The 19,626-nt window shown below is 39.9% G+C and overlaps 1 protein-coding gene across 3 annotated transcripts in view; it reads left to right on the forward strand.

Moving 5' to 3' along the window:
- The window catches only part of SCN4A (sodium voltage-gated channel alpha subunit 4), a 254,865-nt gene that overhangs the window by 210,588 nt on the left and 24,651 nt on the right, over positions 1 to 19,626 (forward strand). For all 3 annotated transcript variants that reach the window (XM_088442412.1, XM_088442403.1, XM_088442422.1), the window contains 4 exons: positions 1,168 to 1,341; positions 3,410 to 3,532; positions 4,591 to 4,869; positions 17,278 to 17,331. In XM_088442412.1, coding sequence (XP_088298538.1) covers positions 1,168 to 1,341; positions 3,410 to 3,532; positions 4,591 to 4,869; positions 17,278 to 17,331 — 630 coding nt within the window. The remainder of the gene's footprint in view (positions 1 to 1,167; positions 1,342 to 3,409; positions 3,533 to 4,590; positions 4,870 to 17,277; positions 17,332 to 19,626) is intronic.

Here is a 19,626-nt window from a genome sequence, read left to right on the forward strand (position 1 = left end):
GGTGGCCGGTTATGTCCCCTGCTCCACCCTCTAAACGCCACAGCATGTCAATCATCCTGTGGCTTTGGGGAGGGGGGTCTATGAGCGAGATCACAGGACCCGGTCTGCACATGCAAAGATGGGTCCTGTGCGTGCTCTGAATCAGGCCCAGTGTCATTTCCACTCTACAAAAATACAGGAATATTGCACTAGATCTTTGCTGGCTGTGATCTGGCCTGGTCCTACACTGTTTTTTAGAAACGCCCTAGCGGCACATAACTTAGTTAAAGTTGAACTGCATTATGATTGATCTAACACTTATCTAAAATAAACACACGGAAAACTGATGTGTTGCTAAAAATTGGTCAGCCTTTTTATTTAAAATTATCATGAATAAACTATATATGGTGGCGACAGAATGAATCAGACAGTCAACTGAGCCAAGGCATACTAGCAAATAACAACAATACTTGCAGGGCCAATTGCCCTTATTCAGCGGCAAGTACATAGGTCTCCAACTCCCCTACCAAATACATTAAAGGTTCAGCTACAAAACTGAGGGTAGAGCATCTATCAGCAAATGTACTGGCCTCTAGGCTGCCATTCTTTCCAGCCAAATACAAGGATGACTGACAACAAGGAAAAACAGGGAGAGGGGAATTCACTGAAAAAAAAGAGGCAGAACCCTGTCTGGAAACAAGGCCTAAGCCCCACCCTCGACCCCGCCCATACACCAAACCATTGGCTAACAGTGAAACTAAATTAACCCTATAACCACCTTGCATTAGAAGCTCAATCTGTCCCTAGTTTAGGGGTTTAAGGTCCGTCGTTCACCCGAGTTGCCCTCTGTCATCATTTTGTACCTTCCAGTTTAATTACAGAGAAACGCAATTGCAGCTACACATTGCATAAGATGAGAGTGTAGTGTTTTTGTCCAATGTGCGCTCTTTTAGATATTTCCACTGCACTGCAAGATCAAGATGCATGAGTCATATGTGGAGTTGTCCTCGAGGACTGGAGAGTAGACATGTACTGGACTGACCATCATGGCTTTGCATGGGAAAAACCAATAGGGATTTGTAAAGTCCATTCAGTGTGCTTTGTAAATGAGATCCACTGTACTGATTACTTAGTTTCTTACCAGTCAATGTAAAAGTAATTCTTCATCTTTTTATTCCCACCCTATAGGCTTTCGAGGATATTTACATCGAACAAAGGAAAGTTATTAAGACTATATTAGAGTATGCTGATAAAGTGTTTTCCTACGCATTTGTAATAGAAATGTTGCTAAAATGGACAGCATATGGCTTCAAGGTGTATTTCACTAACGCTTGGTGCTGGCTGGATTTCCTCATTGTTGATGTAAGTAATACATTTTCAAAACCCTATCAGTAAGAAGCTGCATGACTGTGAATTTTAGTACATGCAAGAAAGTCTGACCGAATTTATTCTGGTATATTCCAGAACATACAGTAAGGGAGGGTCTGACAGTGGTTGTCTGTGGAGTATAGGAAATGTTATTGAAGTACAGCATGATGAATTTTAAAGCAAGCATTTTACATGTACTTCAAGGAAAACACACACATTATTTCTGTTTAAAAATTAAAAAAAATAATAATAATAAAAAATCAAAGGTGGTATATTATAAATGTTTAAGGACTTGGGAGCTTGTTTTTTTTTATCAAATAATAAGTATTCCCAGCATTTATGTACAGTGCTTTTTCATTTTCAATGGTAAAAACAGCCCCCATAGTTTTCTATGGGGGCTGCTGTATTGGCAAATTTACAAAGCTCCAAAATACGAAAAACAAAAACACTGGCCCTAGAGCAGTTGCCCATCCTTGTAAAGTGGTTTTAAGTATATACAGTAGAACTCATGGGGTGATTTATTAAAGGGTGAAAAAACCCTTTTGCTGGAGAAACAAAGGCCCTCATTCAGAGCCGCTCGTTAGCGGCAGTACGCTCGTTCCGAGCGATGTTTGCACATCTGCGCATGCGTACGGTTTTTAGTACGCATGCGCGAACCAGTCAGTGCGGCCGAAAATCGTTGGTACGCAATATAGCGAGGGCCTGCTATTTTGAGTGACAGAATGAGGCGTATGTGGGTGGTAACAGGAGAAGGTGTTTGAAAATGGGGAGTGGAGATCCGAACGCAGGCGTGCTTAAAGGTCAAAACGGGCGTTTTATGGGTGTGCATATTTAAAACAGCAGCGTCATTGACCACGTCACTGGGTTATTTTATAGCCAGAACTGCTCGCAAATTTGTGGTAGCAAACACCAACCACAAGAATAGCGAGCAGTTCATACGCTGGTCGATGTACTCGATTAATCTAATAAATAGCGGACATGACGTAGGATGCGAGCGGCCAGAGGGCGTTTTTAACAAATAAACGAGCGTATGTTTTGCTCGCTCGTTCAGACTTAGAGGTGTGAACAGACTGCAATGTGCGTACGGATCATTTGAATAGCCACCCCTTGTTTTTAAACGAGCGACCACAAATAGCGAACGGCTCTGAATCTGGCCCAAAGTGTTTCCGCTGATATACTCAATATGTTTGAGGGGAGTGCACCCCCTTCACTGTGTCCCTCTGTACAGTGGCGTGCTGGCGGGATGTTGTAACAGCCGTGCTACTGGGCATGCGCAAATGCTTTTCATGCCACTGTGCAGAGGGCTCTTCTGTAGAAACCAGTTGTTATTACTGCTGCCTCAGCTATTACTTGTTACGGGGATACTAAAAAGACAACAAAAGGAGACAAGGGGTGCCACAAAGAGTGAATAAAGCATAAAAGCTTATATGGCATATGCTTATATGGGATGTAGTCCATATACCGACAGCCGGGAAGCCATATGACTAAATCCCGACATCGAAATCCCAACTTGAGTCTAAAGATAGGTGTCTAAATACCGACGCCTATCTTTAACCCGACGACAGAGTCCCGACAGACGGCTTCCTGAACGAAGGTTTAGCCGGCTACTGTCAACTCTTAGCCACGGGGGAGGGGGGAGGGTTAGGTTTAGGCCCCCCGGGGAAGGGTTACAGTTAGGCTGTGGAACGGAGGGGTTAGGCACCACTGGGGGGAGATTAATGTCAGGCACCCCCCCCGGGAGGCTTAGGTTTAGGGTGTGGGAAGGGGGGGTCAGGTTTAGGCACCCCTGGGGGGGACTTAGGTTTAGGCACCACCTCAGGAGTTTTAGGGTTAGGCACCACCAAGGGAGAGGAGGGTTAGCTTACTTATTCAGCCAACCCGTTTCTATGCCTACCATAATGTGGATATAGAAGTATTCTTCAAAAAGTTTCAGAGTATTCTTCTCCCCTATGGTTCGTGGTTATATATTTTAAAAACTGATGTCATGATGTTATTTTATGTCCTATTGTTAGACATCCTCTTGCTTTTCATGAGAAATTGGTGTAATTGTTTATCTGGACAGGTGTCTTTGGTCAGTTTGACTGCTAACTGGTTGGGATACTCAGAACTTGGCGCTATCAAATCCCTGAGAACATTGAGAGCCCTCAGACCATTGAGAGCGTTATCGAGATTTGAAGGCATGAGGGTGAGTTTTCAGACAAAATTACTTATTGAGCAATATGTTGATGTTGTCAGCTATGGTGAATCTTTATTACTACAGTTTTTGCTTGTGCTTACCTCACAGACCTCATGTCCATTGAGCCTTACCTTACTTTATGTGTACATGACTCCAGAGTACCATTTTTGTTTTTCATTAAGGGGCCTATTCATCATTGGCGCCGGGTGGCCCACAATAATTAAGTATTTAGCTCACTTTTAGTTGCGGTGGTAGATACTTAACTATTATAAAAATTCAGTATTGCTCCAGTGCGGGTACAGCTGCTCCAAAAAGCAGCTGTACCCTCCATCTCTAAGGCTGGGTACACACGTAAAGATTTTCTATCCAACCATCCAACTAGTTGATTGGTTGGAATGAAAATCTGGTAATGTATGGGAGTAACTGATAAATGCCAAAAAACAGATGTAAATGGTCGTCAGACAAGTTTGTTAAATGTTTGATCTAAACAATTTGTTCAAACAACAGTTTTTTCAATTTTCCGGCATTTTGGAGCAAATTGCTGATTGTTATTTGCTTTCATACCTTACCAGATTTTCATTCCAACCAATCAACTAGTTGGATGGTTGGACAGATAATCTTTACGTGTGTATGCACCTCAACACTAAATACGCACAACCGGAGGGCACATAGTGTGGAGGCAGCAGACAGATCTGATTGTATCCTTTTTCGCAACCCTGGATCTCCTTTCCATTTGTCTCTGGAAAAAAACATCATTTGAAAATGATTTTTAGTTTTCAGAGTAATAATTAATAGACCTGTTAATAAAAACTTGCAGAAACAACCATTTACACATGTGTAAAAGACCCATAACTGATGATGAATAAACCCCCAAATATGTGATTGGTCCAAGACTTCAGTTGCCAAAAGTTTTCAATTATTGTACTCCATTTTTTATGCTGCAAGTAATCTCAAGTAAATTGACTGCTTAGAAGGTTGCTGTGATCACATAGCGAAGTGCCATGCCTAGTATTCTGAATATACTGCTGGTTTGTTTAATCTTTTGGTGTGTTTTCTCTTGTTTTAAGGTGGTGGTAAATGCTTTACTGGGTGCCATTCCTTCCATCATGAATGTGCTGCTGGTTTGTTTAATCTTCTGGCTTATCTTCAGCATCATGGGCGTCAATCTGTTTGCTGGAAAATATTATAAATGTATCAACAGCACAACGTCTGAAATGTTTGACATCTCTGTGGTGAACAATCGCTCAGATTGCTTGGCTTTAAATTACACAGAAGAAGTACGATGGGTTAATGTCAAAGTGAATTTCGACAATGTGGGTCTGGGATACCTGTCTCTGCTACAAGTGGTGAGGAAATCATAATAGCATGATACTGTATGAGTGTAAGCAGTGTGCTAAATATATAGCAATTAAGTTAGTTACAAATTTTGCCCATAAATACTCATGGAGCCTAATATGAGTTATTAATCCCTTCACTTCTAAGGTTGAGTGGGACTCATCCTAAGTGCTGCTTGGGTTTAAATGGGGGTGATCTACTTAAAAGATACCCCCTTATAGTTGCTATCATTTAAACACAAGAGGGGACAATATCAATTTGCATTACAGAAATACTATTGGTGTGGATGGCACTTAGGCCCTCATTCAGAGGCGGTAGCAAGAAGCGATCGCTCTCTCTGAATGAGGGCGGGCACTTCTTTTTTTTGTGCGGCCTTCTGGTCGCAAGCTATTCTGTGGGTTACCACCCACAGCTTAGCTAGCTACCAGGGTGATGGTCGCGATGGTCAAGACCATCGGGGCTTGCGACGAGACCCTAAGGTTGGGTCTCGGCACCTGCAAGTCCCAGGGAGCTTCTTGCCCTGATCGAGCAGGAAACTCCCCACTGACATCACTGCTGATGTCAGTGCGGCCGCCCACAAACGGCATGCGTTCCGAAAGGAACGCCTCCGTTTGTTCAGCCACCCCCGCCCGGCCCGCCTACCAAACAGGGCGAGCTGTCGATCGACAGCCGCCCCTTTGGTAGCGAGCTCCGGAGCGAGAGAGTTTCTCTCTCGCTCCGGGGCTTGCGCATACGCAGTGCGGCCGCTGTGCGTGCGCAGGGCTAACCATCGACATGGTTGCGAGCGCATCGGCACTTGGGACCAGGTCTGAATGAGACCCTTAATTTGCACAATCTCCCCCATGCTGTCACTTACACACTGGTGGGTACCATCGTTTTGTAATCACCACTCACTAATAAGAGGGCACAGTGTTTGGAAGAGGAAAGACCCCTCTTTCAAACCCTGTGCCCCCTTAGTAGTTATTGTCTGGTTATCACCAGCAAATAACACCCTACACTGGAGAAAGCATTATGAAGTCCATAGATGGTGGGGAGGTTCGAATCCCCAGATCTCCAATATTACAGGGGTTTGATGAGGTAGGCTGTCTATTTTTGAAAATGCTGTGCCTTGTTATTCCTGTGGTAATGGTGATACAAAAACCACAAAGTATTTCTTGGTGGTGATTAAAAACTACACACATTTGCTTTTGGTTCATTTTCTTGTAAGTTCAATTAAATAAAAACACTTTTTTTTACCATTTTGGCTAGACTGTGTTGTGTGAAGAGAATAAGCAAACTAATGCTACTTCTGGAAATGCAAAGTCTACTGCAAAGTTAAAAAAACAAGGTATAATTTGTGTGGGTACTGTATAACGAATTACTGATATTGATGTAGGAAAGTGACCAGCCCAAAAAGTGCCAAAATAGGCTCAGCAGCAAGTGGGTTTGTTCCCGGTGGAACGAGATAAGGTTCTTGGATACAGAAGGTTAATTAAGCCACACAAACCAGTATCTTGAAAAAAGATATAATTTATTACAAGATATGGAAGAATAATAGTTACTTAGCTTCAGAATATAAGATGGTTACACGATCCAGTAGCCTCCTCTCAGAATAGAGCTGGAACGAACAATATCCTGGCCACCAACTGCAGTCCACGCTTAGGGCAGGCCACTGGCAGCTTCTTTGTTTTTTGCTTATATAGTATCCTACTTGCATACCCATCTAACTCTTAATAATATGGGCATAAACATACTTCAAACTACTTTATTGGTTAACTACTGATAAGGGCTTTCTAAAACTTAATGCAAGCGTACATCGCAGTAGACAACGCCTTGTGGATTTATGGCCTGTCTGCTTTCCACATTCCTGTACCACTTCATGTCTGATACACACATAAGAACCATGAATAGAAATGGCTGTCAGTAGCCATTTTGCTATCCCAATACAGTCCACCCTTGGGCTTATGGTGTGGAAGACATGTATATCATGTTCCCATAAGAATCTTTCCTCCTACTCGGCATCAATTTAACAGAATCCAGCATGTTACAACATTTCCCTGCACCAAGAAATAATACCTTGATCCCAAGATACATGCATATTATAATCATGATTCCATAAATAAGCCTGTGCAGTAAACCAGTGAACCAATCCCCTATTTCTGAACAGGGTTGAACCACCGTACCCAACTTTCCTCATAATACTGTTTTAAAGGCCGCACTGCTCTCTTGGTTAACAAATTATGTGGAGTCTGTTTGGTATTAACTTGATTCCCATCTGTAAAGAATGTGGTGGATATCAAACATCCCAATGTGCAATTACCAAATCCCCCATAGGGCAACCATTTATATGCCTTTCTCCCACCAAGGTAAGACACATCATCTGGAAGAATGTATGTAATATTAGCTACCACAGTGTATACATTGGCCAAAAGATCTCTGCTCTTATCAGAATCAGGTGTTTATTGCATCCTGTCTGGGGTATCACTACAATTACGTGTAATGTTTAACAAAGCCCACCATTCCCTGGCAGTATTAATCAATTGAGCTCCTACATCCCGTATATGAAATGTCTGCCTATCCACCCTACATTCAAACATAAACAATCCCCTTTTATATGTGAATACTCAAATAAAACAGTGAATAATACATATGATTATATCAATATATATCTGTTACTTATAAGATAATTATTATCAGTAAAGTTCAGTTCAATTAAATCTTGAGAATATTGGTGAGTGTGTGTATCCAACCAATATATGGCACAAGTTCAATTTTGCAGAATACATATAGATGTACGTAATGGTGTGCTGTCAGATCCTATAACTCTGTTGTCCTCCTGGACTCTCTCCTGTATAAGAAATCACTCTCAGGCCATCGCCAGCAATGTTCTCTCATCTCCAGCGACGATCATCAACCTGTTGGCTTAAACAAAGAAACAGTGTGAGATAAACCATAACAACAAAATAAAATAAGCATTTACTTATCCTGCTACAATTATCTGTTACACCTGTCTCTATTCTCTTCCTACTAAACATTTCATCACAACCAACCTTATTATAAGTGTTTGTGTCTGTGCACCAGATATCGTACTTTAAAAGTTTCACCTTTTACCACCCTCTGGTTAACCAAATATATGTACTGTATACAGCCTGCGCTAAAAACCTCAACATTGTGTGTATATGTATGTATGTATGTATATATATATATATATATATATATATATATATACATTCCTGTTTCCTAAACAACACATCCATTCATTCAATCATACTGATGTCAGTTTTGTGAATGGTATGAAGCATAGAAAACCCAATATACTCCATGTTGTGTCTGTAAAATGGGTGGTCTTTGTCTGCTTGAATCCTCTCCGCCATCCCATAATATCAACAAGTCAGTCTGTGTCACATCTTCGGGAAAGTCTCTCATCTTGTATCACTGCTTGAGACAACTTCACTCGTGAATAAGTGTTTTGTAGCTGTTCAGTACAACACTCGTCCTCCATCTACTTGGTGGCAAACGATGAAATCAAATTGCCAGACTTGTGCAGTCATTTCACAGTGAATGAGGCCTTCAGTAGCAAGCAAGGTAGGCCACATTTCCAGCTGTTGGCAAACACAACAAGTTTTTGCAAAGTCTCTGACCATGGTTTGGATATAAGGAATCCCTTTGATTTGAGCTTGCTCGAATGTAGCGTCAGCTTCGTCATGGCTTAACAGTTCTAGTATCATCAGTGCTGTCTTTACAGTGAATTGCACACCATGTTCTGTGCTCAGTTCACTTGCGCACACACCATTGAAGCTGTAAGTGTGTGTATCAGCATGTCCCACGTCGTTCTTCCAGCTTTGCACAGCAGCAGTCCATATAGACTTTGTGTCAAATGTCCATTTCTCAGTGTGAAGACTTACAGGGCATCCAGTCTTGTCAGTGACTTGGAAAACAGTCATAGATTCCACAAGTTTGCTAGCCCCTTCTTCGGTCTTTCGGCTGTCAGCTTGTAAAGATAGCTGCTTTGCTTCAGCACAAATCCACAACAATCCTGTATGGGTGCAGGTAGCACCATTGTCCATGAACCAATAATGCTCTCTGTCTAAGAAATCTTCCCACCACTGTGGAGCTGTGATCATTAAGAAATCCAGTTTGGACAGTTCAAACATTGGTTTAAATTTCACACGGCCAGCAAGTAGCACCTTAATCTCCTTAATCAGCATAAGAGTTTCTGCCGTTGTCGTTAGCAACTGTGTGTCTTTCAGCTGCTTCAAAACCTTTGGCTGGTAAGGCTTTGTAAGGAAATACACTGGGATGTGTATTTCATTACCAAACACAAAATCTGCAACTTTGTCACAAAATATTCCCACAATCAGTGTGTCTGTACTGCATGTTTGTCCCTTGTGGTCAGTCAGTGTGTACCCACCAACCCCTCCTTCACAATGAGCAAGTAAGCCATGAACATCATTTGCAATGGATGTTTCATCAGAAAACACATCTTCACTTTTTGCATCTTTAAACTCAACAATGACACGTTCATCATGCCGTGTAAAAGGAATGTTGTCACGGGGAGTTTTCAGTCTCAGGGGCATGGACATTTACTGAAATCCCTCCTAACTCCCATCTCCTGACTTTGGGCAACTCCCATGTTTCATTGGGCAAGGCAAAAGGCATCATCACCACCCCTTCACTGGGTGACACCCCTTTGAATGGCCATGCAGACATATCCTTTTTTCCATTCATTACACAGTGGATGGCAAGCTGGACAGTCCTAGGCAAGTCATACATACCATCATTAACCTCATGAGTACCAGAAATCACCTGCATGTTATCAGAAACCTCATTTGCATTCAATTTTGACTCTGATTTCTGGACATATTCCCTGAATTCATGGGTTTCAACATTTTGTTCACATGTTGTCAAATCTTCAAATATTTTCATAACACAATGACTACTCTGACCAATCACATTTTCTGTTTCAAGTTCTTTTTGACACACTTCTCTTTGTATTTCAAACTCACTAATTTCTGCTGTGTGTAAATCACCTAAAATGTCAACTTCTTGTGAACATTCACTCACCCTCCCTTGGGAATTTCTGGGACAATGTGAATTCAGGCTTCCTCTCTCTGTCTGTGAGACAGGCTTTATCACTGCATTCCTCTGAACAGATTTTACACTTCTTTCAACATATATTGGTCTACGCAAAATTTCACTACTTTTACTCTTATCAATACCAGGCTGTGAAAAACCAACATTATGTTTTTTCTGAAAATCAGCCAGCTGAAATCCCAATTCATTTTTCAACATATTTACATATTTCTTAAAAATCTTAAAATGCATTGTTCTTGCTTGTTTCAACAACACAAACACAAAGACAGTAAATAGACAACATACAGATATACTGTGACGTACAGTATACACTCTGTGACTGATCAGGTCACACCTCCCTCATTCACTTATGAGACAGAGGATTTTTTACATGGGTTTGCACAACATTAAAACCATCGACTACACATTCTAAGCAGATTTATGACCATTAACTCTCTGTATCCCACTTCTGACACCACTTTAATGTTCCCGGTGGAACAAGATAAGGTTCTTGGATACAGAAGGTTAATTAAGCCACACAAACCAGTATCTTGAAAAAAGATATAATTTATTACAACAAATAACAAGATATGGAAGAATAATAGTTACTTAGCTTCGGAATTTGAGATGGTTACACGATCCAGGAGCCTCCTCTCAGAATAGAGCTGGAACGAACAATATCCTGGCCACCAGCTGCAGTCTCTGGTCCAGGCTTAGGGCAGGCCACTGGCAGCTTCTTTGTTTTTGGCTTATATAGTATCCTACTTGCATACCCATCTAACTCCTACTAATATGGGCATAAACATACTTCAAACTACTTTATTGGTTAACTACTGATAAGGACTTTCTAAAATGTAATGCAAGCGTACATCGCAGTAGACAACGCCTTGTGGATTTATGGCCTGTCTGCTTTCCACATTCCTGTACCACTTCATGTCTGATACACACATAAGAACCATGAATAGAAATGGCTGTCAGTAGCCATTTTGCTATCCCAATACAGGGTTAAATAATAACATACTGATTCAAATTTTTACTTGTACATATATATCATGTTGCTTCAATGAAAATAGTTTAAAAAACATAGTTTAAATAACTTTTACACCTCTCAAATAAATTGTTTGCACAGGACCTTCTGCAAGTTTTACTAAATACAATTTTTAATTCTTTCTTGCATCGTTCTTTTATTTCCTCCAAAGTTTAATCTAGGGCAGTGTTTTTGTTTTTTAGTTGCCCTTGGATACTACTCCGCACTATTGTTTTGGGTATATTTGTAAACCGTGTATCAAGTGCATCTGAGCTCTTTGTATCTAAAGGCAACAAACATATCTGTAAGATAGCATGAAGCTTTGGTTTGCAAAGCAGCACACAAAACGCTACAAAAACAACCACTTTTTTTGTAAATCTTCTGATAGCTGAAATGGCACAATATCATCTATCTGGCATTTATAACAGAAGGGATATAACAATAACGAATTAAGGGGACAACAAATAATTATAAAGTAGGCAAAAATAATTTATACTTTTATTTTATTAAGAGAGCAATACTAAAATATTTTATTCTGGGGCTATAATATTTGAATCATAATGGGGCAACATTTAGGGTCCGGTTTATTAACATTATTTTAATGAAAATAATGTGAAAACGAGTGTTTTCACACCTTCACATTATTTTAGTATCACATAAATTTACTAAAGGGCAATTGGAGTTGAATTCACAAAATTCTACTCCAAACCCTAATTATATTGTAATGGGAAATGTGATCTACCCAGATTTACTAAAAATATATTGTGAAAAAATACCTGGAGATGGCGTTATTCAGGGTTTTCCCCGGCTCCTGCTCTGCTCTGACAGACCTGGGAGCTGACCCCCTGAGGTCAGCTGTGTCATCTAGACCACAAGCTGATCACTGTAAAAAAAAAAAAGTAAAACCCCCCCCAAAAAAAACACTTGGCTGCATCCATGGACCGGTGATTGGTGCTCCAGTGATGTCCTCTGCAACTCCGGTGAGCTGGTCTCTGGACTCTTGCACTATGACCCTGGTCAGTTGCTGCATAGTTCAGGAGCCAGGAGACCAGCTGACTGGAGCCCCAGAGGACATCACCGAAGCACTGATCACAGAGGTAAGTGTAATCTGAGCGGGGTGGGGGAGCCACGAGGAGGGGGGGTGTGGTTGCAGCATCTGGCGGCAACGCATGCGCAGACACATTCTCCCTGTGTTTTATCCAAAAATTACAAGAAGTGTGCTGACGGGATTCGCAGGGACAGAGCTTATTCGCTCTGTCCCTGCAAGCGGATGTTAGTACATCCATGTGATATCACACTACAACCACATCTTAAATGTGGATTGCAATAAATAGGGCCCTTATTGTGCACACTTGTGGCACTACAAGTATGTACATGGGTGCAAGTGCATGCTGCCACTTGTAGTACCACAAGTGTGTACTGTAAATGGTGCCTGCATCATGAAATGTTTTGCCCCATAATAAATAATAATTAATCACATTATAAATCAAATATTTTTGCTCCATAACAAAATAATTTCTTAATATTGCACACTTAAAAAATATATTAATATTTCCCACTTAAAAAAATACATATTAATAGTGCCCAATTGAAAAAGGGATACATTAATATTGTCACTTAATAAATTAATAATTATTGTCCCCTGAATTAGAAAGTAATTGTTCTGTGAGCTGTATCACCAGTCTGTTCCATGCCTACAAAATGTGCCTGTTTTCTAGTAGCTGTGTATAAACTCTGTGGTTTAGATGGGTGCCAAACTACCACACATCACATGTGACTTGAGTTTTCAGCCTCCAAACCACAGGTGCGATGTGTGGTTGTGGAAACTGCAAATAAAGCACACTCCTACCTCTGAATGTTACCTTTTGTTAAAGCTGCTGCTGATGGTGATAAAGAATGAACATGAGAGTTGAGGTGCCTACACACTAGGCGATATTTTACATGATCCGCCCGATTCCGATGCATCGGAGTGAGAGATCGTGTAAACTATGTCTTAATCATGAGTGTCCACTCACAATCACGATGCCGATGCGCATCCCCGCAGGTCGTACATCGCATCTTCAGATCTTGCCAGCTGCAGGCAAGATCTGCCAACCTTGGACAAGATCCTGCAGCATATGTCGTTTGGATACGATGCTTGCAGGCATGGAACAAGGAGCTCCGTGCTGCAAGCATGAAGACACAGATGCATGGATCTGTGTCTAATAAAAATTAATAAACCTGTAAAAATAAACAAAAAACAGTGTGCCCCGCCCCCCCCAAAAAATAAAAGAGCAACCAGCCTCGGGCTATTAAGAACCAGCCCTGGTTGTGCAAAATACGGGGGACAAACGACGTAGGGGCCCCCCGTAGTTTGAGCAATCAGCACAGGACTCTGATCTGGTCCTAGTTCTGGCAATACAGAGGGAAAAGATGAATAGGGTCCCCCTGTATTATCCAGAACCAGCACCGGACTTTTTCTAGTGGGCTAATGTCACAGCCAGTGGAGCCCTTTCACCAGGCTCCCCAGCCGAAGCATTAACCCTGACCACTAGTCAGCCCAGACCGGGGATCCCTGGGGAGCTGGGGACCACCCCAATAAAGGGGTCCCCCTCTCTAGGGCACCCCAGGCCTAGGCTGATAGCCCGGGGCAATCCCCGGCACCCCTGGAGCGGTGGATGCCAGGTTGATAGTGTAGTGCATTTGCTAAAAGTAAAAATATTTTTCTTTTGCTGTGGAACAACAGATCCAAGCAAGCCTCCCTCGCATGCTGGTACTTGGAGAACCACAAGTGCCAGCATTCAAGGCATTATGGGCCCACTGGTACCTGTACTTCCACTGCAAAAGCATAATTAAAATAAACATAGGACACACACACCGTACAAAGTATAAGTTTATTAAACATACATGCACACACATATGTACACACACACACACACACAGGGGTAAATTTACTAAAGTGAGAGTTTTTAGAAGTGAGTTTTAAAAGTGATGTTGCTCATAGCAACCAATCAGATTCTAGCTATTATCTTCTAGAAGGTACTAGTTAAATGTTAAGTAGAATCTAATTGGTTGCTATGGGCAACATCACTTTGAAAACTCACTTCTAAAAACTCTCACTTTAGTAAATTTACCCCTTAATCTTGAAACAAAAGCTACACAGTCACTCTTTTGACATAAAAACAATAATATTTGTCACACAGTATAGCTATAACATTTTTGTAATAAAATAATTTCTGAAAAAAACAAGATCATGTCCTCCAAATGGATGAATTCCTCAAGGAATTTATTACCCTCGGAAATGATAAATATCTACAAAAAGCAATACATTTCTGCAATTGTCTTAGTAGAATTAGCATACCATGAACAAATGCATACAGAGAAATATGGCATATTGCATAGGATTTAACATCAATTCATTACGGTTAGCAAAATCGATTAAATATATTGAATCCTACAGCTATAAAATATTGTTATTAGTATTACAGGTTGAGTCTCCCAAAATGCTTGGGATCAGGGGTATTTTGGATATGGGAATATTCAGTATTTTGGAATATTTACATTCCATAATGAAATATCTTGGGAATGGGACCCAAATCTAATCACAGAATGCATTTGTTTCATATACACCTTATACACACAGCCTGCAAGTAATTTTATACAATATTTTCAATAATTTTGTGGCTCAAGCAAACTTTGTGTACAAAAATTAAATTCATTTATATTTTATTTACACCTTATACACACCACCTGCAGGTAATTTTATACAATATTTTCAATAATTTTGTGGCTCAAGCAAAGTTTGTGTGCATTGAACCATCTAAAAGCAAAGGTTTCACTATGTCAGTCATGCTAACAAAAAATCTGTATTTTGGAATATTTGGATATGGGAGACTCAACCTGTATGACTCAATCACCTCCAATTCAGGCAGACTTGTATATATGCTGTAGTGCTCCGCCAGTCTCCAATATGTGGGGCACACAAAGAAAGATAAAGATAATGAAACAATATCACCAATTCAGTCTTGCGACGCTAGAATACTTCCATGGATAATTTTATATTTTCTTCCAAGTTGACCCAAATAAGATTCTTGGTCTAATGTAGGCTCAAATAAACAAAAAAAGCTCTCATAGCGTAATTCAGTAATTTACATATATAATTTCCATACACCATATATGCTGGCTTGCCTACCGAGTGGAGTGGTCTACAAATATTGCAGACAAACAGGCACATATGTGAGCGGATAATGTCTTGATCCGTAGGCATCCCCTCCTTTATTACCCCATTCCATTCGTCTGTCCAATATATAAAATAAATTTAGAGGTTGAAAACCACCATATTATAGTACTGTTTTATTATCTATAACATACACCAAAACCAGTGTTAACTAAAAAAAAGGAAAAAGGCGGCCTCTCACCAAATATATTTGTCTACTAGATGGGAAAGTAGACAAACAAAGCAAAAAAGGAGGAGTCTTTCAGGCTTCCCAGGTACAATTTGCCCAATTTCTTAGGTGAGGTTCAATCTCTTATTTCTTCAGTAAAAAAAAAATATATATATATCATACCTAGACCCCTACCTAATGTGTGACACATTTTATCAGATCCTTATATGTTATATTTGGAAGGGGAATAAACCTAAATAGCAAGGAGTACTCTTTCCCTTCCTAAGCTTGCTGGTGTAGCAGCAATTCCAGATCTTGAAAAATACCATTCTGCCCGTCTCCTAAGTCAAGCTAGACATTGTTTCGAACTTAAATTGCCAAAACCTTGGGTAGTCATAGAAAGGGAATTTGTGCGCCCTTTTCTTCTCCCTGATTTGTTTTGGCTCCCTCCGTCTGCAGTCCCCTCTCACTCCTGTTTTTGCAGAGCAGTCCAAATTACATAGGTAACAAGTTTGGCATAAATTGGTATCTTCTAGTGAGGAGATATCATTACCCTCTCCAGCTCTGACCTGTAGCTAACTATTTAGAGAACGGTTTAGCATCCTTCTCTTACCTACAAATACATTATTGTCTTATGAAGCAAGATTTTTACAAGTATCTACAACTACGAAATTGGTTGTAGAGTTGCCTCCCCTCGCCACTTAGGAAACTGTCCTTTCCTATGTTACTACTATCCCGTTTGCGATCCTCTAATCATAAAGGGGGTATTTTGTGGTGGTATCAATATCAAATATTAGATAGTAAAAATCAGAAATTGTCATCCCAGATTAAGTGGGAGAGGGACCTATCTAGGTTTTTTCTGAGGAGTGGAATATTATATTGCACTCTTGTTTTACAATATCTAAATGCATTAAATATTCAGAGATGTTTTATAATCTGTTTCAGAGAGCATACTTTACCTCGGAGCGGCAGCACAAATTCTGGCCCTCAGTCTCTCAGTATTGCTGAAGGAATTGTGGATGTATGGGAGATATTTACCATATTTTCTGGTTGTGCCCTCTGCTTCAGCCACATTTGACAGCAGTGTTTCTCATGATTAGCAAAGTGATAGGGATGCATATTCCTATAGAACCTTTGACTGCTCTATTTCATTTCTATTCTGGAAAGTTGTCCTGTGGAGAGACATATCTTAAGGGTCACATTTTAGTAGCCACCAAAGCATCTATCGCCCAGTTGTGGAAGGCTGCCTCTGTACCCAGTTATTGAAACTAAAGTCCAAACATTTTCTATATGAAGCAATGAATTGTAAATATTCCTCCTCTGCTTCTTTCATGTATATGAAATGGTTTAGATTTAGAGAAGAATAGGGACACTCTACTATATATACTGTAGTTCTCCTGTGGACCTTACTGTTCTCGGTTCTCCTCAGTCTGACTCTTGATATATTAGACAGTCTTGTTCCTGTTCATTTTTTTCATATATGTAATATTTCTGTGGGTTTTGACCCTCTGGATATGCAATATGCCTGGCTTACTTCCATTCCCTTTTTTTTTTCTTCTGTACCCCCATATATTTGTTTTAAACTTAAGTATAAATTATTGTGAAATAAATATATATATATTTATTATTTTTTTATCATTCCATACATTAACTTCTTGATTTTCATTACATTATAAACCAAGTGACTCCTATGAGATAATATTATGTAATAGTATAATTCAACAACTTGGCACTTTACCCGAGGTTCATCATACCAATGTAGAATACTTGCATTATCAGCAGTAAATCTGTTCAGTATTTGAATATTTATAACTCACATTTTTTCAACACACAAGCTGTCACTAGCTAATACCTTTCAGTATTCCATAACACTATTGTGTATACTAAGAGCTACAGTATATCACTTGAGGAGTTGTGTAAATCATGAAGCAATATTGGCGATGTAATTCCAAATTATTTTTATTCTCCACATATAGGCAACCTTCAAAGGCTGGATGGACATCATGTATGCAGCTGTGGACTCTAGGAATGTAAGTGAATTATGCAGATCATCACTATGTCAAAGATCAAATGGAATTATTTGCTGCCTTCTCAGAGACAGGGCACTTTCACATTAAAGATATTTTGTATTTGTCTATGTATCCATATCTTAATATGAATCATCAATCATAGAATCATAAATCAACTGTGTGATAGTGAATCACAGTATACCAATCCTCTTTTCTCAGCAGAAATAAGTAGACACCCGTACTAGCTACCAATAATGTTCTGGATCTTCATTACTCCTCTGGAGGGGTATATGTACCATATTGCTGCAGGCAGTGACATTTCTAGTCCTCAAAAAAAAATGGACATGACTATAATTTTAGTTTGTCTCACTAGTTTGTAACATTCACTTGACATGTTATTGTATAATCTGTATGCCGAAAGAACAACAGGAAGTTTGGGGCAGCTTTCAACTGGATTGATCCCCAGAGACTTATATTGAAAATAGGGTTGGCAGTGCTTTTCAAAATCTACCATTCTGGCCTCTAGCCTTCCCTCTTGTGATAGAATCTCTTTGTCTCTATGTCTCCTGCCATTTTTTAGGAGCCATAGTCATCTGTCCAGCTGATGAATTCTATTGCTTACACAGCCTTGTCGCACCTTTTCTATTTGACCAAAATAACACTTTCAGTCACATAGTTATGCTAGTTACGTCAGGGCTAAAATTGAGCCAGACAGAGCTTATGCTCGGTACACACTTACGGATCAGTCAATTCGCCATCTGAGTGGCCAGTTTGTAAGTGTAACTCCTACTTTATGTATTGTCCAATATACTAAAGTAATGGGTTACTGTAAAACAACGATTCAACCTCTCCAGGGGTGGACCCTGTACATTGTCTCCAGTGCCTCCACCCAAGCCTCTGTTACTTTTCACCAGGGGTTGGCTTGGGAGAACCCCATAAAACCTATGTTAAATGTTTATTAATAATTTAGTATACAGCAAACATCTATGCACAGATATCCCAGAGATTATTGTACACCAAAAAGAATAAGTCATAAAAGAAAAAATACAAGCTTTTATTTTTCATGAAATTATTAGTGTTCTTCTTGTCACTAGGTGTGAACCCTAGTAATAGATGCAACCCAACATTAATTCCCTAATACCTGGCAGGTTAATTAACTCCCTTTTCTATAAGATCTACCCACATAGGCCCCATTGGGATTTAAACGTCAGGTTCTAAATAGGATTCAGCACACCTACACTTTTCCTTAACTAAAGTACCCCTCAGTTGCAGCGACATTAACATATATTTTGACCCAAATAACTAGTGCAAGAAAGTACACTTACTCAACACCAATAGACTGGGGTCATACAAGCATATATTCACATCTATAAATACAGTATTAAAGTAAAAGAGGTTAACGGTGCACATAAATCAGTCCTGTAAACTGTTGTAAGTTCTATAACAGATATCACTGATCTTTGTTGTGTTCTCCATTAACTTGTAGATTAGCTATGGATCTATTTGCTCTATAGTCAAGAACCATTGCTAAAACACTGATAACCACCTATGATTGTATTTATGATAGTCTAGTCCATTGTACATACTTATTCAGACATCATTACAATACTATCAAAATGCAGCCAGTATCAGATCCTCCAACATGACCCCATCCACCAGGTACAAAACACTCTGCTCCTGGACTTCCCCCCTAATGTATGATTGCAGACACCTGTGTTGAACTAGTTAACTGATGAGAAATACTGAATGCTGCACATAACACAGTACTACCGCAGAACTAAATACTAAAACTACAATAACCAGAATATACTATATAACTTACCACAAACTAACACATAACACAAAAACCATTATCATTAAAGCCATAAGCATCAAACTATGTATTATGCCATAATATCCTCATCTTACCATTAGTGTGTAACTAAATAGAAGGAAAAAGATTATACCTATCCATGTGGGAACAAGAGAAAGAGCCGACTACTCAATCCAGGTGTCTCTAGGTCCATTGTATGAGTGAATATGTGCTCGAGTCATGTTGGTATATTGAGCCTGGTATATTTTTTTAAATAGCGAAAAGGAGGGTGTTGCAGTGGTAATCCAATTCTGTTGAATAGCTCTATGTGCTGCCGTGCTGACAGCCAGAAGTTATTGTCTACATCCTATAGAGACCCTCTGAGTCGTCCAAAAAAAACTGCTCGTTCAGCAGAAAAAGCTACATAGTTAACTAGATCTAAGGAAAATCATCTGACAAAAAGCCAACATTGTTAAAGAAGTGGGCAGGACCAAAAACAATGCAGTAGATCAGCCTATGAGGTA

The sequence above is a fragment of the Taudactylus pleione genome, unplaced genomic scaffold (assembly GCF_031769625.1).
Source record: "Taudactylus pleione unplaced genomic scaffold, aTauple2 ptg000018l, whole genome shotgun sequence".
NCBI classification, from domain to species: Eukaryota; Metazoa; Chordata; class Amphibia; order Anura; family Myobatrachidae; genus Taudactylus; species Taudactylus pleione.